This window comes from Magallana gigas, chromosome 7 (genome assembly GCF_963853765.1).
Source record: "Magallana gigas chromosome 7, xbMagGiga1.1, whole genome shotgun sequence".
NCBI lineage: Eukaryota > Metazoa > Mollusca > Bivalvia > Ostreida > Ostreidae > Magallana > Magallana gigas.
The window spans coordinates 49,845,821-49,868,953 of NC_088859.1; the positions used below are offsets into that span (position 1 = coordinate 49,845,821).

The window sequence follows — 23,133 nt, forward strand, 5'->3', positions numbered from 1 at the left end:
GATGGTTATTGCTACAATAACAATTTTTAATTTGCTAGATATTATTCCATTATATCTAGCAGAGCGCTTTGACTTTAGTCTAATGTTTTGTTTTAACTTAAATTCACATTTAATTGTCATTACACTGCTCTATTCAATCATAATTAATTTTATTAATTTATTTTTGGGAGTTGATTTTAATCAACTCTCCTATGCAGTTACTCAGACAAACCGAAAGTGAAACAGTGTTTGGACCTCATCACAAATCATCGCTGCTGACAAGACTTAGTTCTTGAACATAATTGATAAATTCGATGTAATGTATGCTAAAGCATTGTTTTTCAAGGAAACTTATTTAATAATACCTTGAAAATAGTCAGATTTTAAATGGTACGAACAATTTAGATATTTTTTGTAGTCGTATGTATTCCTACGCCAGAGTTCAATATAGTCTCGTTCAACTCGACGCTCGGCTGTCTCCGTAAATCTCCGACAAGCAGAGAGTTTCCCTTGCTTGTCGGAGATTTACGGTGTCAGCCGAGCGTTTTGTTGAACGAGACTATAGAGTTCAATATTGCTTGGATCCATACAATTTTCGAGAAATATTCTATTACTGATACATAGTTTGATTGAATTAATTTTATCTTTAAATATTATTTAAGATGATTCATATGGGGGTTTCTCGACATTCTTGTCGAAAAAGTCCAAAAATTCATATTATAAAAATGTGCGTAATTCAAATACAAATTAGAAACTACATGTACTTGTCATGCAAAATAACATATCAAATAAACATCGACAAAATCAACTCCCGTCAGTTCTTCAGTACTTTGATTTATATTTATAAATAAAACAAACAATGGTTGATTATTAGTGTCTGCTGTTTATTCCGTAACCATTACACTCAATTTTCAGAAAATCTAAATTTTAAATCCATCTTCGATAGTCAGAGTTCAATTCCACAACTTAGTAGATGCCACCTAAATAATAGAATAGTATTTTGAATAATATCATGTGGATATCAATATCTCGATGAAAAGTGAAATAAAATAAGTGAATATTCTTTAATTTATTATTATTATTGACATTATTCAAATTAATATAATGTACCTTTGGGTTTGTATCCGCCATGACCTCTGCTTGGACCAAAACTTCCTGGGAATCCGTTGGTTAAACCACTTAAACCACTCAATCCAGAAGTTAGGCCAGAAAGTCCGCTAGGGAATCCACTAAGACCAGATGATCCTGGGAATCCACCGGAACTTGGGGATCCTCCCCTTGGGAATCCAGAGCTACCAGACTGGAGGCTAGATCCACTGCTAGAAAAGCTTAGTGAACCACTGTTTGATGGAAATCCGCCAAGACTTGGATTTCCCCCTCCAATTGGGAAGTTAGATCCTCCAGTTGGAAAGCCACTTCCTGGCCCACCAACACCGATTGGGAAACTTGATCCTCCAATCGGAATAATAGATCCTCCAACTGGTAAACCCCTTCCTAGACTTCCACCACCGATAGGAAAACCTCCTCCTAAACCACTTCCTCCTAATGGAAAGCCAGATCCTCCAATAGGAAGACCACTTATTCCACCACCGATTGGAAAACTGCTTCCTGGACTACCGCCTCCAATTGGGAAACTTGATCCTCCAATAGGTAAACCAATACCAAGACTACCGCCTCCAGTTGGGAATCCGCCTCCCAATCCACTTCCTCCCAATGGGGAGCCAGATCCTCCTAGTGGAAGTCCTCCAATACCACCGCCGATTGGGAATCCTCCAGTGGAACCTCCTAATGGAAACCCACCAGGAGAGCCCCAAAAGTTGAATCCTGAAGGAATGACGTGGATTCGGATCAGGTAGTAGTAGAGCTGACGGTACTGGACAGAGGTTGGTCCATAGGTTACGTACAGGTAGTACAGATATTGGAGATAAACTACGTATCTTGATCCTCCAGAAGAGGGATAGGGCTGGTATGGATTGGTGGGATAGGAGGGGTAACCTTTTTTAATAAAAAGAAATTGTTTGATTTTATTGTTATTGAATTAAATTGTGTAAAGGAGGGGTAACCTATAATGAATCAAATGAACGAATGTAATTAAGGGAGTGCATTATTGCTTTCATTACTTTTTCCAAAGTTTGTTTTAAGGTTTTCCTATCCTCAGCCTCAAAGTATTTGTCTCATTCTAAAAATGATATTTATCCTTCAAACTTTATAAATGAAATGAAATAAAAAGAAACTTTTTGATGGTATCCATGCATTATAATATGCCTATTCACTGGCTATGAGGACAGTAGCAAGTTTATTGTCCCCCATGACAGCATCTATTTCACGAGGAGAAGCTTCGAGGGGAACAATAGGTATTTTATTACACCAAAATTACTTTATTTGTATGCGATGCAGAATTTCTTGACGATAAACAAATTAGAGTTATCTGACTTTGAATTAAATGTAACAGTTGTATTACGTCAGAGGTGTTCCGAGTTTAAAAAGGAGGGAAATCAAATGCTGTCGGTGAATAGGGTCGATGACTATTTACAATGGGCAGATGGCACGAAGACTATTTCACGGTTAGATAGAATAGCACGTTTATCCGTTGTTATTTTACATAGAAAATATTCATAGAGGTATAATAAACAAAATTATTGCATTTTGGCCACGATGAATATAACAGAATAAATAATGTATACAAGTTGAGATCAAATTAGAAAAAAAAGTTGCACCGTTGGCTCGAACCCCTCTACCTTTAGGTAGTATTGCTCTGTGGGGCCACTAAGCCAAGCAGTTCGTTGAATGGCTTAGCGTAATATTAACTTCAAGAATAATTAAATTTGTCTTAATAATCCGGATGGATCGGAGATCGTTTAAAGTTTCCAAGTGTGTATGAGCCCTGATATTTGAGCTATGGAATTCTATAGTTCGTTCAGGAAATAGCAGTTAGAATTGTCTCACTTTTCAGTTTACTTTATCGATCTATCAATTTACCAAGTGCGTTTGGCTAAACCTCGTAAGATACTATCAGGGTAATAGGGGGTTAAAAAAATTGAAAAAGAATTATTATAAGAAGAAAATCTTAGTTTCATAGTCGTTCGGGTTTGTTTTGTACAGACAGTCCTTATATTTAGAAATGTTACCTGTGCTGAAGGTTGCAGCCACATATGTGGCGCAAAGAAGCAGACAAAGTTCCTTCAGCATGATATCTGTATAACAAAGGGAAACAATCAATCATATTAACATTTAAGTTAAAATCAATCTTCTTTTTAACGATTAGTGCAAATAATTCATTATTTCATTTTTTTTCAAATCAAATATACCTCAATGTGTTTTCAGCTTCTAGACATAAAACAAAGTGCCTTTTACGTATCTTGGGAGACCTTTTATACTCTTCTTTTATGAAAGAAATCGAATATAGCCATATATTTATGTAATTAGAATGATTGGTGCAGATCAAATTAACCAATAAGAGAATGTTAACATCTTGATTATGCATGTCCTACCTGTGTTGTCTATATTACTGACATTCCACACCATCTTTGTTAACTTTGATTGTTCTGTTTCTATAATTGTAATGCTTGTAAAATTACCCATGCCCATGTTGAAGAGTTCGAACACTTTTTTTTCTACGTAATCAAAATTATCTATAAGAGAGAGTTCGCTTTAAACCTGGTACAGTGTTTAATAATAGAACACGTTGCATGAGCATTTATATTTGGTTTGTCAACGTCAAGGGGAGGTATCACTTCAGTTCTATTTGATTGTAGTCCTCACTTGCAATTGGTACTGATATTGTTTGGAAACGCATTTATAATACGTCCAGGTAAAAACTTGCTATGCATTTGACGTTCAAACTTATTGCAATTTTTTTCCAGTTGTGTAACAAAAAGTTTCGGAATGTGCATTTACTTTTTTCTAACTTTTGAATATTCACTATATTTTGATACACTGCTTTCATTTTTTTAGAGAGAGAGAGAGAAGAGGGAAAGAGAGAGAGAGAAAGAGAGATGAGGAGAGAGAGAAAGAGAGAATGTGTTTATGTATGGATTATGCATTTTCCCGTTTTTCCTTTTTCTAGAATGAATATTGTTCGTAATTGTGTAAAATACTGGTTAGAACTGTTTTCTTCTTTGTATGTGATCGTTAGCATTATGATAGCTTAGAACACTTTAGAACACTTATAACAACTAGCTTGTTGATAAGTTAATATGTTTTGTTTGGTGAATATTTGTAGGTTCCTATATACCAAATATATTACCAGTCAACACAGGCACGTGGCAACGTTTTTGAATGTGGAGACCAGACTTGTGTAAAAAAAAATCTGGACAAGGGGAGTGAGGGGATTAGCGATGTGTTTCTCTTATTTCTATTTCAATGTTTCAATTTCCTTACTTTCAAAATGGGGCGGGGCGGGAAAAAATCCAAGTTAATTGAAAATATTATATGTAAATTTAAGAAAAATGTCCTGATATTACGTGCCTGCAACAAGGTATATACTAGTTTAGAGAAGACATAATATATCTATATTGATCATAAGAGCAACTAGTTTGAGTTCTTTTCAAAAGTAATTTGTTTATCAATATATGTTGGGTATCACCAATGTGATTTCATCGTTTGAATTTTTTTGGTAAAGACGTCTAAATTATTTTGTTCGATATTGTGTCTTTTCCACTGTAAAAACTCTCAGAAAAATGCACATTTGTACCATTGTGATTTATTATAACGTATCGCGGCATTTCTGATACACTATACTGCTATTTGTTTAATGTAATTTAATGATCTATATAATATATTATAATAATTAGGCTCTTGAAACATAAAGAAGTTATTTATTGAATATATAATTTTTTTATTTTTTTACCTAACCCTTTTGAAATGTTTTAGATGCCAGTATTTTTTAAAGATTTTTCAAATTTTAGTAAATAGATATAATTATCAGGACTTTATTTCACGGATTTATTATTACGAGAAATTATCATCACTGAGTCCAAATAATTAACACATTTTGTATAACGAATTGCCCAGACACGAGGAGAAGGACGCCATGTAGATGGACGTACACAGAACTGGGTTTAACACGTCATGTGTGGGATCCTCACTGCCCTTGTCATATTCTGTGTTAACACCTGTCTTGTATCGATGCTTACAATTGTTCTTTGTTTATTACGTGACACTTGACCTGTGTGCAGTGTTTACACTTGTACCTGTGTTAATTAACATCAATGTACGTATACAGACGTATACCAATTTTTAAAATGTCATGCATGTTTATAAGTTTAAATAAAGCTGTATTAAAATGTTTATAATCAAAGATAAGTTACGTGAATTGAAACCAGACCAAAATTTTGTTAACACCATAAGTTATATAAAAGGAATAACTTTTTGAAAAAAATTAAATTTGCCCATTCAAAAAAGTGTTCCTTTTCTTAATGTTTCACATTCATCCAACAAACGACATAGCTCATTGGATATATCAAGGGGGTGTGGTCACGACTTTGAATGACACTTATCTAAAATTGTTGATCATTTTTGAGATACAATTGATTGAATATTTTAGGGGCTAGCCCTCTAGATCCTTAATGGGGACATAGTTACATTGGTGTTTTGATTAGTGGAATCGTTTAGAATTATCAATAAAGACATTTTCTCTTCTACAGTTCTAATAATCAATCAAAAATTGAGTGTTAGTAGTCAAATTACAAATGTAAGCAAGATACAGAGCACACAAATCTTTGTTTTGTAAACAAAGCTCAGTTTATGTTTATGTTCATATTTTGAATGTTGAAAAACTAATTCCAGGTTAAGACCTACAACGAATGTGACAAACACTAGAAATTGTCCAAAACGAAATAGCAGATAGAAACAAATAAGTTTTTAAAAAAACAACTTTTACCGGTATATTGTTCTTATGCAAACAAAAACATGGGACAAGTTGTATTTACATAGCAAATATTTGTAAGATCTGGATCATTGCCCATTACTCAAAAGTTGACACTGAAATTTTGGTTGAACATTAGAAATGCATTAATAAAGCAGTGTAATGAAAAAAGTACAACATTTGATTTGGCAGAAATCCTGGTCATGCTCCTTTAAAGATATACCAGTATTCTCAATCCTTCACAAATATTCTGTTGAAAAATATCAAAATTCTGATTTGGAAACTGGTATCTTTACGTAGAGTACTGCATGGAATTAATCATAAAGTCGGAAATCATCCTTTCCGAACGCCAACAATCAATGTTCAGCTGAACACTTCATGATTCGGACTTTACACCATTTAGTTTCTACAAAATGGAATTATGGATAAAGAATCTGAAAATTTACGTAGTAAGCACAGCAAAGTAATATGACCAAAGTTTTGACAAAACTCTGGACAATTGAACTTGATTTGCAGGTCGTATTTTACATTTTATTTATAATATCCACAACTGCACGTTTGTTTATATATAGACTTTTGTACATAATTATTTTTATTTCATGTTTGTTGAATAATATAAATGTTTTGATATTGTTATATACTACACCTTTCATGTACTCTGAAAAGAGATATATTGAATAAAAATGTATTTTCTAATCCATCCATTTGTCTTCAACAGAAATATACTCGTAACAATTTAATATAGTTTTGTTGATTTCTTTGATTTAAAGAATCAGTTTCCCCATTGTTTTTTTATTCACCTGTATTAAGTAATTATTATATATATCATTATATAATTGATATTATAAATACATATTTTGAAGAAAGGAAAATTTACTAATCAAATAATTATGATATAATATCAGAATCTAAATGTAAATTTTGTTTGTCAAGAAAGGGTAGGGGAGGGTAACTTTGTTGAATGAAAGCGTTGGAAAACGTGTGCTCCAGTCTTAAAAGTACTCAGTAGTTCTCTTGAGTTCTCTAACAAACATTAAATATCAATGCTATCACTAACGCTGGGTTTATTTCTATGGACATTCTCTTTTCAATACTTTAATGAATTAAAATTGCCTATAGTTAAAGTGTTAGCAAGCGCAGCAATATCAATATTACACATCTATATTACTATATTGAAATAATAGACTCGAATTTTTGGGCTTTAATACCGAGAAGTCGGAAGAGTACTGTCTTTTGTTTTATATATTTTAAACATCATTGGTACTTGAAGATTACCAATTTGTTTTTATTTTTTCTCAATCAAGCTTCGCTAATTATATAACAATCAACGAAAAATCCTTTAAAAAATCCGGAAATCATCTGGTTATTTTGGATTTTACATTCATGTGCATGCGCATTGCATTCACACTAAATCACGGGAGGATCTTTAGTTCATGTTTCCACAATTTCACATTTGCATAGATAAACTCAGAAACGATAATACAAATACGTGTAAATTTTCATTGAAAATTTGCTATATGTTCTGTTCGTCAAAGGAAATACGGGAGATAACTCTAACTCAGTGCATTTAATATAAAAAAAATCCCAAGAGTTCCGAATGTCTACATGTTGCGTAAATTTGAACCAAGGAAAAAACGTTGGTGAAAAAGTGTTATATTCTTCATTAATATGAATTAAATTTTTAGGTGAAAGGTATTTATTTAACAGCCTCAAAATGGTTTGTTTTGAATAATTTGACTGTTGTTTTCAATGCAGCTTCATTAATTTTCTCCAAAATCGTTTCGGAGCGATTCTGCGACTTTCTGCTACATTACCGGTATATGGGAGGCATTTAAACTGTGGCAAGGGCCTTTCCCGAGACACAGTAACTTTATTCTAACTAAGCAGAGTGTAGTGAAATTAATAGCTTGTTGTAGGCTTAAAGCTTGGTTATATTTAACTGTCAACAATACGGTGTGTCAGGGACTTATATACTGTCTCTGGGTGTGTCGATGTATCTATTTCGTAAATGTCCGATATCATATGCAATGTCAACCCGTGCACGCACGGGTCAAAGTCAAGTTATGTTTATTATTCCGGTCTTTAAGAGGCATGGTCACGATTTTGGTCAAAAATCAATTTTCCTATTATAATGTTTACATTGCTTTAGTAAGGCATTTTTGACCAACAACCAAAATCTGAGTGTCATTTGTTGAGTATTAAGCGAGTTACAGAGCTTACAATTCTTTGTTATGTAAACAAAACCTTTGTTTAGATTTTGAAAGTAAAATTTTCAGTTTTAGACCTTAAGTGATTGTGTTAAACGTTAGAATCTGTTTATCTTTGCTTAAGATAAATAAGAAGATTGAAAAAAAATCAGCAGGAAAAAGATCTTTTTTACTGGTAAATTGAACCTATGTCAGCAAAAACAGGGCTCGAACTTTGTTAACATGACAAAGAGTTATGAGAAATGTGTCTTGCTTATAACTCTACGTCTGACTCTCAAATTTCATTTGATTATTAGAAATGCAATCTTAAAGCATTGTAAATAATAAAATTAGAATTTGACCAAATGGTGACCTTGCCCCTTTAAATATTGAATTTACAAAACCTAACAATTTGGTTGCTGTTTGTTTTTTTTTTTTACATTTTATAATGATTTTTTTTATTTCTAAATTATAAAGCAATCAAGTTTTTATTCTGTTGATCCTTCACGTAGTTGCATACTGTGCTAAAATACCTGTAAAATCTCGTGGGACTTTTTCTTTTATAAAACAACAAATATGTTTGAAACTTGCAGAATTTTATGACTACATATACACAAACCAAACTAAGATGAAATAATGATGGGCGTCGTTAACTAGCGGGCGTCGAATTCAGTAACAGAGCTCAGTAGTACTTTTTTCCTGCAAAATAATAAAAAAATGTTTAAAAGCGTTACTCTATTATTCTTCATTTACCTATTTATTTTTAATGCAGTACGTATGGTTTGATTTTGGATTTTAAAAAAAATTTAAGTTTGGCAAATCTAAATGAACAGATGTAACAGAAAAAATCCATAAAATAAAGATATGATGTATTAATGGTTACTCCTCAAAATTATTGTTTGCAAACAAAACAAACTTTCGGTTAAAAGAGCATTTGTTCTCAACTTATTTCTACTACATAGAGTTCAGTATATCTTCTTCTTACAAACGCTTTGAATTGCTCTCAAGCAAAACATAATCAGATAAAGGACACCTGAATAATGTTTAAATTCTTTGTTCTTATTGAGGATTAACCAAAAATAAATTTTCTTTTTATTAGCTTAACGCCATACCCTATCTGAAAACTTTAACGTCAAAAATTAACATACCTTTTCCAAAACCACCTCCTAGTCCGCCTCCTAATCCACCTCCTAATCCACCTCCTAATCCGCCTCCTAATCCACCGCCGATTCCTCCTAATCCACCTCCGATTCCTCCTAATCCGGTTCCTAGTCCACTACCTAGTCCACCAGTGCTGATGATGCCACTACCAAGACCTCCACTGCCGATACCACCTATTCCACTACCAATACCACCAATACCACCCAATCCACCGAAGTCGTAACCAACGTCAGCAATTCCACTTCCAATCTTGCTAATTCCACTCCCAATTCCACTTCCAATGCCACCAATACCACTGCCTATTCCACCGATGCCACCGATGCCGCTGCCTATTCCGCCGATACCGCTGCCTATTCCGCTGCCTATTCCACCGATGCCGCCGCCTATTCCACCGATGCCACCGATGCCGCTGCCTATTCCACCGATGCCACCGATGCCGCTGCCTATACCACCGATGCCGCTGCCTATTCCGCCTCCGTATGGTATACCTCCGGTCATTGGAAAACCTCCTCCAAAGTATGGGCCTAAAGTACTCATCAGGTAATAGAAATAACTTGAGGAAATTCCACCTGGGTAGTAACCTCCTAAGCCACCGCCGATTCCCCCTAATCCACTTCCAATTCCTCCTAAACCGCCTCCGATTCCTCCGATTCCTCCAATTCCCCCTAATCCACCTCCAATTCCTCCTAATCCGCCTCCGATTCCACCCAAACCGCCTCCGATTCCTCCAATTCCTCCTAGACCTCCTAATCCTCCGATTCCCCCTAATCCGCCTCCGATTCCCCCTAATCCGCTTCCAATACGACCTAATCCGCCTCCGTGGATGAGTCCGCCAGAACCTATTCCTCCAAGTCCACTACCTAATCCACCGTCAAATCCAAGACCTCCGGATGCGATATCAAGGCCACCGGTGAGGGCGCCACCTGTCAGTCCTCCCCCAATTCCACCCCCACCCAAGCTGGTTCCACCGAAGCCACCTTTGACTATAATAAAGTCAATCTCTTTCCAATAATGTACAATGATAATTACCGATGAAATATTTTTTTTTACTTTAAAATTATTGAGATTTAGAGTTTTTAGATTTGGAGTCTTTCTTTTCAGAGCAATTAGACGTGATCTTTTTTTCGTAATATTTCCCAAAACATTTTTATTCCGTAAATATTCCTGAAATAATTAAGTAGTTAAAAAAAACCAACTTACATTTGGCCTGTGCGTATGACACAAAAACTAGTAAAACTGCAAGCTTCAACATTGTTCTACAAATAAAAGATTTAAATTTAATTTACTGTTAAGATATGATAACATTACATTAAGAAAAACCAGGCACTACAGCAATTACCTATCCTAACTGTGAGGGTGACGTGTGTCCTGAGAGAGTCGACGCCTTTATATACATTTACTCCCGGACCCTCCCCTTAAGACAGACTCCCTTGGCCAGGGACTCTTTTCCGGGGTCAATAACGTCGATGAATAATCATAAACATTAAAGTATAACATATTTACACAAAAACGAGTGTTGACAAGTTGTGTTTCAATTAAACCTATCAATAAAAATCTTGTCACATTTCTAACCGATCATTGTCCGTTCCTTCTAAACATTGAATTTCTCCTGATGTCCTTAGAACTCCGTCCGTTTCCTGATTACCGGCGACGATATAACACGGCGTTTCTTTTGTTTTTGTTTGTCAAATTTATAACCAAAATAAACATAACACCTAAAAAACATGCCCAGGAATGCTAAACACGATTGTGATTTCGGAAGAACATTTTTTATACAGCCAGGAAAACGTACTGGCCAATTGGTGAGTAGAATTTGTTCCATCATTTCCCGTTTAAACTGTTTAAAATCAATCAGCGTACTAAAATATCTGTACAGACTTCCCCTTTGGCCGGACCGGTCCATTCGATGTCCGCATATTACATTGGTTTTACATAACAAAACGTTTTGGACTTCAAATATCATTTTGTATTTTTTCTACTTTATCAATATTATTTCAGCAAATGTTTAGACACCAACCCCCCCCCCCCCCCAAAAAAAAACCCAGCACACTGTATATTCCTATTTAAATACGAGAAATTAATATTCGCATAAAATCGCGAGAAACACATCTCGCGAATTTTGGAGTTCTACAAGAATTTTCGCTAGATCGTGTTGTTTTTAAAGTATTTAATAAGGTCCTCTTTACATCTATATACATCCCGTGCTGCAAAAAAGATCACTGAGCACATACGTACAGTTTCAAGAACTTTTGAAGGTTTTCAAGAAACGCCATTTTTTAAACCAAAAAACATATTACTTTCAAATATTACTCTGTAATTGGTGTTGACATTGTTCAATGTTTTAGACACCTAGCTTATATCAATAGGAAACCATAACAACTTCCAAAGATTTATTCTGTATATGTCCACTATGAACCTAGCAAACCTCCCCTACCCCAGTCTTAGTCGGGGGAGGGAGTTCGCAGATTTAGTAATATCCTATTTTATTTGTCGGGGAGCACATTTGAAATAAAATGGCGTTCTATAATCGTATAGTTTGAATTACTTATATCAGGTGTCGCACTTTTGTCGTTACATACAGTTCGGAAATTGATATTTTAGATGATTGTTTAGTAATTTCCCGAAATGAAGTATTGCGAAAACAAAAATATTGGTCTTGGGGTCGCGGTTTAAATAATGATAAAATATGAAATGATGCTTCCATTATAATTTTACAAATCATTTTGTTGTAGGTCTATGAATTAAAAGATTTCGTGCTTTTAAAGAAATATTGTTGAGCTTTGAAAACCGTGCTTTGCGTCCATCATTGAATAATTTAGAATCTTTGAAATAAAAAAAACTATGGTGTGAACATTAGCAATAGGTATAGTTTTATAGACACACGCTCTATCGTTAAAGTGTTTGCTATCGCTCTTTTATGAAAATAGATAAGTCAATTTTAACGATGTAGATTCATTTTAAAATAACGATGCTTCAAACCAAGTTCGATTGACTTTAATTTCAAGGTTTTAGCAAGAAGTGAAAAAAAAAACTGACAAATGTAGAACAAAAAAGCTGTTTGAACCTTCGGTTCGGGTTAGCTAGAGTAAAAAAAAAAACACCACTTCAAGAAAAATAACAAAAACTTTGTTTTTCATTAAAAATAATCACCTAAATAAAATGTGTTTATTAAATAAATCAAATTTACTAGAGGTGTTTTTACATGTATTTAGGGATCTCAATTATAGAACCTAAAAATTATCAATTTGCAATATATTTTCTTCAACACTCATATCAAAGTAATTACTTACCCAAGCATAAATTCAAAATAATTGCCAGATATTATTTTGTGATCTTTTAAAAATGTTTGACTTCGTGGAAATAAACAAGACTTATTATTAAACACTGCACAGATGCATTCCTGTGGGCCAATGAATTCTGCATATAGATTGTTTTAGAAAATAACCCTTTAAAGGTACTAGTACGAGGGTTAATCCAAAAGTAATGCCACAAATGTCACGTGGATATAGAGCATGAAATGAAGACAGTATCTGCAAACCTATTTTGGAGTTCTACAAGAATTTTCGCTAGATCGTGTTGTTTTTAAAGTATTTAATAAGGTCCTCTTTACATCTATATACATCCCGTGCTGCAAAAAAGATCACTGAGCACATACGTACAGTTTCAAGAACTTTTGAAGGTTTTCAAGAAACGCCATTTTTTAAACCAAAAAACATATTACTTTCAAATATTACTCTGTAATTGGTGTTGACATTGTTCAATGTTTTAGACACCTAGCTTATATCAATAGGAAACCATAACAACTTCCAAAGATTTATTCTGTATATGTCCACTATGAACCTAGCAAACCTCCCCTACCCCAGTCTTAGTCGGGGGAGGGAGTTCGCAGATTTAGTAATATCCTATTTTATTTGTCGGGGAGCACATTTGAAATAAAATGGCGTTCTATAATCGTGTATTTGAATTACTTATATCAGGTGTCGCACTTTTGTCGTTACATACAGTTCGGAAATTGATATTTTAGATGATTGTTTAGTAATTTCCCGAAATGAAGTATTGCGAAAACAAAAATATTGGTCTTGGGGTCGCGGTTTAAATAATGATAAAATATGAAATGATGCTTCCATTATAATTTTACAAATCATTTTGTTGTAGGTCTATGAATTAAAAGATTTCGTGCTTTTAAAGAAATATTGTTGAGCTTTGAAAACCGTGCTTTGCGTCCATCATTGAATAATTTAGAATCTTTGAAATAAAAAAAACTATGGTGTGAACATTAGCAATAGGTGCAAAAGCTTTGGTATAGTTTTATAGACATACGCTATATCGTCAAAGTGTTTGCTATCGCTCTTTTATGAAAATAGATAAGTCAATTTTAACGATGTAGATTCATTTTAAAATAACGATGCTTCAAACCAAGTTCGATTGAGACTTTGATTTCAAGGTTTTAGCAAGAAGTGAAAAAAAAGTGACAAATGTAGAACAAAAAAGCTGTTTGAACCTTCGGTACGGGTTAGCTAGGGTAAAAAAAAACCACCACTTCAAGAAAATTGACAGAAACTTTGTTTTTCATTAAAAAATAATCACCTAAATAAGATGTGTTTATTAAATAAATCAAATACCTTTCATTTACTAGAGGTGTTTTTTTACATGTATTTAGGGATCTCAATTATAGAACCTAAAAATTATCAATTTGCATTACATTTTCTTCAACACTCATATCAAAGTAATTACTTACCCAAGCATAAATTCAAAATAATTGCCAGATATCATTTTGTGATCTTAAAATGTTTGACTTCGTGGAAATAAACAAGACTTATTATTAAACACTGCACAGGGTCAATCCAAAAGTAATGCCACAAATGTCACGTGTTTATAGAGCATGAAATGAGGACAGTAGCGGCTCACATGCATCGTTTATTCTAAAATTAAAGCTTGGCGTTCATATTAATTTTGTTCTTTACAAAGAATTGGTCGTAGTGCTTTCTGCATGCTTTATTATTAATTTACAAAAACATATGTAAATCATAACTCTTCTTGTGGATAAAAATGCAATCTATTTTATCATATTTCGTTTGCGATCATTAGAATCAAGGGTTCTACACAGGATCAGTATAGTTGCCTTATAATATTGTTGATGAAGTATGGCGCGAGCTTTAACATTTATTGTGACCGTCTGTCTTTCGCCTATTTATGTTATCATAAACAATAATATGCTTTAACAAACCAATGGAACCACTTTTAAAGACCAATGTTCATCCTTTTTTACTTCTAGATTAATACATTTTCTGCTGTTCGAGTTCAATGCAAAAATGCATTGCATCTTTTTTCGCATTTACGTTCGAACTTGTAGTTTGGTGGGTTTTTTTCTCAAATTTTAGATGAATTTACTCTGAACTATTAATGGTGAATCTGATTTTAATTCATGATGCAGCAGTATCACCAACGAATAACCTGTTGAGCATTTTCAAAGTATGTCATTTAAATTCGAATTCAAATCAGGGGTTTGCATATTTGGTACGTCATTTTCTAATTACATGTACGAAGTTCATTAAGATCGCTTTTCATGGTGTGTCATTTTCCCACAAACATGCATACTCATGTACGGCGTCGCTTTAAAGGGGCATGGTAACGATTTTGGTCAGAAATTATTTTTCCAATTTTATTATTTACAATGCTTCAGAAAGGCATGTTTAACAGGCAACCGAAATTTGAGTGTCATTTGTTGAGTTATAATCGAGTTACAGAGCTTGAAATTCTTCGCTATGTAAACAAAGCGTTTGTTTACATTTTGAACGTTGAAGTAAAAATTTCAGGTTTAAACCTAAAATGAATGTGCTAAACGGTAGGAACTGTTTATGTATGCTTAAAATAAATAAAAAGATAAGACAAATAAGCCGGAAAAAGATTTTAACTGGTATATTGAACCTATGTAAACAAAAACAGGGCACGAGCCTTGTTTACATGACAAAGAATTGTGAGCCATGTATCTTGCTTATAACTCTACGAATGACTCTCAAAATTTATTTGATCATTAGAAATGCATTTCTAAAGCATTGTAAAAAATAAAAACCTAAAAATAGAATTTGACCAAAATTGTGACCATGCCCCTTTAATGACCAAAGTTTAATTTTTGGGCAAATTGAAAAAAAAAATTTTGACCAATATTTAATGCTCTGTTTCAAAATATTCATGCAGCACATTTTCTAAAATTGTTTGATATTTCTAAATACACTAGAGTTTAAACGAAGTGTTCTCAGTACTATGAAACAGGATTTTGCACTGCAATCAAAATGAATGTATCCCGAAAGATAGCTTTTAAAAATTTTGGCACGTGTCCTGAGTACCAAAATGTCAATATGTTTCACACAACAAATCTCCGTATGAATTTTTTTTTATTTCTGTGTAAAATCTGATGACGGGTCGACGGAAAATTTTTATATTTTTCCATTTCATCGGTTTTTATTAAACGTAATTGACAGGTCTATTCATTTTTTGTTAAAAATCGTCATAAATGGACGGGATAAATAGCTATTGGCAGAAATAAACAATCTTTAACTCCTCTAACATGAGTGTGCCTTGAATTAAAAATAAATTTGAAAAGACAAGCAGTCAACAATTGTGAAATAGAAAAAAATTAATTGAACCGTCAGTCCAGTTCAGTTATAGAATAATTATTGTCGAGTGTAATTTTGTTATCTCACAACGGAAGAAACCAAACACGGCACGCAAGCAAAATTTTGTATCAGACGTTGTATTCTGCAAATAGGTTTGAAAGAAAAACCCGAGGGTTGATCCAAAAGTAATGTCACAGATGCGATAAAATTAAAAAACCTGATATAACATTGGAATCATCTTTAAGGCACAGTCCATTCTATTTCACTTATCAATTTCAGTGCCTTTTCTGGTGTTCGGTAGTAGTCAAAGTAAATATGAACAACCTTTCTGTAAATGCAAAGCGTATCAATGCGACAATATAAGTATTGTCAATAATGTTCTCAACATTTTTACAACAGTTAAAAATCATGCCAAATCTGATTATAGATTTTAACTACAGGTGAATTGTATTCCTTTCAAATTTTCAGCTGTGAAATTTACCCTGAAAAAAAAAGACTAGATTTTATCAGAGACATAATGACGATGGGGCATCAAATATTCATGAATAACCTTTTGGGCATTCAATTCATTTCAATAATTTCTATATGATACCTATGAGAAGCGCAATGCATAGTGAAATGTAACTTTCAAATCAACCCTTGTATAAGACGTATTTCTATGAACAATACCCTTGTATAAGACGTATTCGTTGTATGATGTTGACATTCGTGCAGCTACTCGTACAATACTTTTAGGACACCCACCTTATATCTATTCTACGTTTTTGTTATCGATCTCATCTGGAAAAAAATTGGTTCATAGTGTCAGCAATCTAAATTCCCTTTTACATATAAGAATGCTTAAGTTTGAACCGAATTAGTTTGAAATTAATTCCAATCGGCATGCTTCTAGGCGGACTACGGAAGCTCATAGAGACCAGCTTACTAGTAAAAAAAGATAATTTCTTTTGTGTTTAAACGCAATAACTACATGTATTTCGTTTAATCGCAATCTTTTGTGTTAAATCGCAATAAGTTTTGCGTTTAAGCGCAAAAGATTGCGATCAAATGCAATAGTTATTGCGTTTAAACGAAGTTAAAAAGAAATTATATTGTCTGCTAAGGTGGCGTCAATAAGCTTCCGTACAGCTGGTATTGACCCGAATGTTTACGCAAAACGTCTAACATGCACTGAATTCTGCAAATAGTTAAGGAAACCCCTATGTTATATTAAGAAAGTTTATATTTAAACAAGTTGATTTTCCATCTGCATTGTTCGGTTTTAATTTGCATTGCCAAAAATAACGGGAGAAATTAACGAAGTGCGGGACATCGTAAGATTCAGGCAGAATGTTTGTGCAGAATCAATTATAAATTCACTTTTCAATCTATGATTAACGTGTTTCAAAATGACACCTTCATTGTACACTATACAAAGTAAAATAAAAAAAATTAGTATTTTTATCATGTATTGTTCGCAAAACGTCAATATTTTTTACATTTACTTTTCTTCGCTTCCTTTTGTCCCTGCTTTGACAAATTAGAATCAATAAGATATTTAAACTTTTTAAATAGATTTGTATAGACTGTTTCGGTCTAGGTTAGCTAAAAACTACAACACTTTTAACTTTTCTTTTGATATAATCAAATTCAGTACAATGATGTAAGTTTAATATTAACTATATTTTTCATATATCAAAACGTATGCATATAAACCCACATCCAATACAGTAGTTATAAAAAAAAATTAAAGGATCAATCGATTTTTAAAGTTTATAAGGTCTATTATACTGCCATTAAGTTATATACAAGAATTTCAATAAGAAACTCACACTTTTATCATTCACATGAAGGTAATTTTAAGTAAAACTTTCGTTATCTCAAAATAATGACGAAATGGGAATACACACTGCTAATTACATAATACACCACACAAGCCAGAAAAATGTAAAAATAGATCAGGAAAACCTAGAACATATTTAGAAAACTTTATTTTTAAACAAGCCGCTTTCCAGAAAAGTTTTGCAGTTTTCTTTTTCATTGCCAAAATGTCGAGAGAAGAGAAGTGTGGACTTCATAAGACTAAGGCGGAAAACTTGTGTCTGTACCACAGGGAACCTATCTGTGTCGGATGTAAATACGACGATCGCCATAAATTCTGTCCTCAAGATTACGTGGCAGTAGCGGCGGATATCCCTCCATCGGATCAGGATAGAGAGGAACTTTACGATGTTTGTAGACAACTCTACGACGATGTCCTTGACCTTGAAGATGGAGACTTCTCTCAGCAGGATGAGCTGAAAAACAAACTAAATTTCCTTTTCGGTAATTTCAAGTCCAAGATTAATGACCTACAAACTGATACTGAAAAATGCGTCGATGAGACAAGATTAAAATGTAAAAAGCAGTATGATAATGTTAAACAAAATTGCTCTAATGTGCGGATTGATATAGGAAAAGAAATGAAAGAACTTTTCGAAAATGCACGAGATTTGTCCGAAATTGGCGGTAAAATGGCGGTGCTCGTCAATATAGTTGACGATAAAGCAAAGGAAATGAAAGCATGTGACCCGAAATATCAGTTAGGTTTGCAACTAGCTCGGGTCTTTGATCATGCCAAGGTCGTTACGTTATGGAAAGAAATTCTCAGCAGTGAATTCATCGACAGTTTGTTCCCGCCAGTGTCAAATCCCAAGTTTGAACTCGTGAAGGAACTGGACACCAGCCAGGGTTCCCCTGAAGTAAAGATTACCGGATGTACCGTTCTTCACACTGGAGAGATTGTTCTTGCTGATAACAAAAATGCCATAGTTTTGATTTATACGGCCCATGGCAATTTTGTTTCAAAAATTAAGATGCCTTTTCAACCGCATGACATCACAGAGAGAGAGGGTGAATTATGTGTCACTTTTCCAAGCCGTTCCCAAATCGGTTTTATCAGCAAAAGTAAAATAACAGACGTCATATGTACTAGGGGTAGTTGCTATGGGATCGAATATGGAGGAGGAAAACTGGTGGTATCATGCCATTTATACGGCTACAAGTGGCTGGGCTCTCTCTGCTGGCAATTTTGTATATATGGAACCAACAACAAACTTTTACAAGTTGTTGAAAAAGACAGGCTTGGAGAATGGTTGTATATGAGCAACGGCTATTTTGATTTCTGCCCCTTCAGAGATCAAATCGTGTTCCTTTCAACCGATGGAAAAGCTTACCAGCTTTACCTGACAGGGCCGTCAAGATTAAAGACGTTAGGAGAGCTGGGGAGCAGGAACGGGGAGAAACTGACAGCACTGCGGTCCTCGGGGAGTACGGTGATCACGTGCCACACAGAGAGCACGGGACCCATTCCTTTCTTGGCGTCCGAGACTTCGGTTCTTCGTCTACAGGGTCCCATACCGTCCTCCGGTTGCGAGATCAATTTTGAAAACAAGTGTGCCGGTGCTATCCACTTCGATGTCCGTTCTAGAATCCTTGTTGTTTGCGAGAATAGAGGAAGCAAATATGTCTATGTACTGAAATTTTAACAATCATGTGAGGTAACACCGTGTATACGAATGCATATATATTCTACCTAATGATATCTTATAACTACGATTCCGTTGGTACCAGAACTAAATATAAAAATACTCAATAATGATAAACTTTTTAAAGAAGAATTAGGTTGATGCCTTTGTGATCATCGGTTGGTCGTTCATGAAAAAAAAACATTATGGCTTAAAAAGGTAAAGCATGAAACTGACAGGAATACGCTACATGAAAACACGTGATATGCAATTATAAAATGAGAACACGAATTTCCTAATGTGTGTCATGATATCATTGTTTGACTTGTAATTTAACATTGGCTTATTTAATAAATAGTTTAATTGCTCGTTTTTTATAATTTATCATAGAGGTTTACAAAGTGTCGGAATTCTAATAGGTAAAAACAAGGATACAATTATTACAGTGGTCACCTGATCAACTGTTCTTAACGTTAATAATACAGACAAACTTGCTTTAATGTATCTATACATTAGAGTAATGTGTTATATTCCATACACATTGCAATTATAACGCTTTAATATTTACTGCCCTTAGATGAGGTGTATGGGCTTTCTTAAATCTGTATCATTATTTATTAAGTTCATAGATTGCCTTTTTTATCACAGAAACCTTTTACATCTTTAGACCAGGTTCTGACAAGTTAATTTGTTAATCTGTCTTCTACTTTTAAATAGTGGACCACCATCCTGGTTCCTTTCTCGTCTCTGGAGTCATAGTCTTGAAATATATGAAATTTTATATCTAAGCTTTCTAAAACTAGTCAAACTTATTTAATCGATATTAGAATAAAACTAATTTTTCGTCAAAGCTCGCTCAACTTCTTATGCATTTACGTAAATGGACTTCTTCGTACATCACTTTGAACCCTTTTTCTTCTGCAATTCCCTTAAGTAAAATACTAGGCTATGAAGTTATTATAACTTAACCTCAGTTCAAAATACATGTAAAATACAATTGTCAAGTCCTGAGAAGATAAATTGGTTTCCATCGATATATTTTTAATTGCTTTTTTTTAATATTTGAAAAAGTGTTTGTTTAGAAGGCGAAGGTAGAAAGCATCCTACTCACTGCCTGAGCTCGTAAAACATATAAGGCATTTTGCAAACTTGTCAATTCAACCTCAAGAAAATTAAGTCAAAAATTCATAGATAGACAAGGGGAAAGATTCACCTAAAAAGAGTCACTAAAAAGTAAAAATTAATTCGCATAGAAAACAGAAAGAGCATAGAGGATGAATTTGGCTCAATAAATACGTAGAAGTTCTAATAGGTGCTGGAATAATGTTGTTTGAGGTACCTATCTGTGGATTTGACATGCGCATGCTATTTGATACAGGGCCTACTTTAGACTTTTTGCTCAAGATTGGTTGTCTTGTGGATCCATTACGGATACCACTCAAATACCGCCACGGTGAGACATTGCCACAAACTTTATTGCATGTGTACGCAGAAAGATTTCCAGAAGATGCAGGCATAATTGAAAGTAAGGCCAAATTCTCAAATCCAAGAACAGGATACTAGTAATTGGCAGAATTTTGTATCTAATAATGAGTCTGTTCTTGTAATGCCAATTTAACAGGTACACGTTATACAGCTGCAGTGGACCTGTTGTGAAGCTGGGTGTAGAAGATGAAGCAAGAATGCAAAGAACACTGGTCTCTAAATACATTGCAGTCGGCATATCTTGCACACAGTAAGAGCTCTGCAAGGTTTGCTGAACAAGTAGAGAAAATATCGACGATTTCGAGTATGAATTGGACAAAAGAGTTTAAATCCATACTTTTACAAAATTCTGGGTTATTCTAAAAAGATGACAAGGACTTAACTCTTATTATTCGCATAACAGACGAGGGCTTCTGTTTCTGCGATGATAATAAGAAAGTGAATGATGCCAAGGATGCATACTCATTACCAAGGATTAGCGAACTTTGATAGGATCCTTGGTTCTCAGTATTTAATCTTTAGATTGCTACTCAACAAGGACACGCATTTTCTTAGTATCGCTATGTAGAAGCTATAATGTAAGCACAAAATCAGAGTAAAGTACAAGATAGGTGAAATTACAACCAATAGAACAATAAGGGTTATAGTGAATGTGAAGTGGACTGATTTCCATTTACAGATCTCTAAAAGAAAGAAAATATGTGTCTTCTATGAAATATAAAGCCCACATGTGGAACACACTTTAATTCCTGAGGAAGAAAATGTAAATAAGGCGTATTTTTAGTAAATAACGATAATAAGATCTGATTATTAACTTCTTTTCTTAGAGATAGGTCTTTCACTCAAATTACGCTTTATAAGTTAATCGTATAACAAAGATACAAGAAATCAAAATAATATATAGATTTCACATCGCAATAAGAACCAAGCTAGGAAAATTGTCCACATCGTCATACGTGTTCCATTATTACTCTTCATTTAGAAAGCCTTTTGCAATTATTCTATTATAATAGAATTATATATAATATAATACAATATAATTATATATAAATATAATAGACCTATTTTTGTATTCTTGTGAAATAGAATTTATTCAAAAACTTGCACGTGAAAAAAATATATCACTCGTTGTGGCCTTTAACTCAACATTCAGGTATATTGACGACGTTTTACAATTAACAATTATTATTTCCATACTTACGCTGACTCGGTATATCCCAGTGAACTTGAAATAAAGGACATTGATTGTAAGCTAACAACAAAATTTTATGATAAATGCGATGACTTCAATTTTTCTATAGTCAACTTTCCTTATGTAGCAATATACCTTCATCACCTGCTTATGGTGTTTTTGTCTCTCAGTTAATTCGATACATAAGGGGCATGCTCTTCGTATGAACAGTTTCTAAGGCGAGGCAAGCTACTGACAAACAAGTTGATAGAACAGGAGTATCAACAATCTCGTTTGAAGTCATCTTTTCGTAAGTTCTATGGTCGATACAACACCTTGTCAGCAAATACAATCTTCAAATGGGTCACATGCTGACTGACGTTCTTCACACTAATTGTTAGACCATAATTCATCACCTAATTGTCTACGGACTTTTCCGGTTTTTTATGGATTTTTGATATGGTTGACAGTTTGTTATTGTCATTTTTCATAATAAAAAAATTTACATTAAAAGTTAGATTTCTTAAGGATTCTTTGTAAAAATCGCGACCCAGACCAAATACTAGGACTTTAGGATGGGTTCAAACTTCCAACATAAAAGTATAAAGGATATATATAAAAAAATATTCTTCTAAAAACAACATGCTACAATTTAGGAGATCACTACGCAAGCAACTTTTTCATTATTTACAGTTTAATTTACAATTTTGTTAAAAAAAAACAAAAACAAAAACCAAAAAAAAACTTTATATGTTGATTCCTACTATAAGATTGTCTGTTGATCGGCTTTTGAATGTATTGTTTAATGTATTGTCAAATCTTGGAATATATAAAGAATTTCTTTATAGAAAGATACAAAAACAGGTGACCGATGTAGCCAATAGGTCTTCTTCTAGGTTATCTTTTCGCACGTTCAGCTGCAACACTGGTTCCAGCTGCCTTAAATTTAAACCTTTGTCAGTTGCAGCTGCCTTACAGAGGTTCGTTCCTGTTTTTGGGTAGTCATTTTGGGTCACCTCTAGTCTGGAAATTCTGTGTCATATATTAATTCTACTTGTTAGTACATATTTAACAATGCCAAATAAACTATATTTAATAAAATAATGAAGGGAACATTTCATATCTACAGAACTTAATAAGGGACTATATTTTGAGGCGGGGGTCTTTATGAAGAAAATGAACA

General features: G+C 33.8%; 2 protein-coding genes across 2 annotated transcripts; both read right to left on the reverse strand.

Annotated features, from left to right (window-relative positions):
* Nucleotides 1–842: 842 nt before the first annotated feature.
* Nucleotides 843–3,345, reverse strand: LOC117684197 (PE-PGRS family protein PE_PGRS47-like). Its single transcript, XM_034455390.2, has 4 exons — nucleotides 3,288–3,345; nucleotides 3,108–3,173; nucleotides 1,090–1,974; nucleotides 843–959 (listed from the first exon to the last, which is right to left on the reverse strand). The coding sequence occupies exons 2-4, from the start codon at nucleotides 3,166–3,168 to the stop codon at nucleotides 946–948; spliced, it is 960 nt and encodes a 319-aa protein (XP_034311281.2). The 5' UTR covers nucleotides 3,169–3,173; nucleotides 3,288–3,345; the 3' UTR covers nucleotides 843–945.
* Nucleotides 3,346–8,610: 5,265 nt separating this feature from the next.
* LOC105346185 (uncharacterized) lies at nucleotides 8,611–10,627 on the reverse strand. Its single transcript, XM_011454677.4, has 4 exons — nucleotides 10,532–10,627; nucleotides 10,393–10,448; nucleotides 9,180–10,175; nucleotides 8,611–8,730 (listed from the first exon to the last, which is right to left on the reverse strand). The coding sequence occupies exons 2-4, from the start codon at nucleotides 10,442–10,444 to the stop codon at nucleotides 8,714–8,716; spliced, it is 1,065 nt and encodes a 354-aa protein (XP_011452979.3). The 5' UTR covers nucleotides 10,445–10,448; nucleotides 10,532–10,627; the 3' UTR covers nucleotides 8,611–8,713.
* Nucleotides 10,628–23,133: the final 12,506 nt, after the last annotated feature.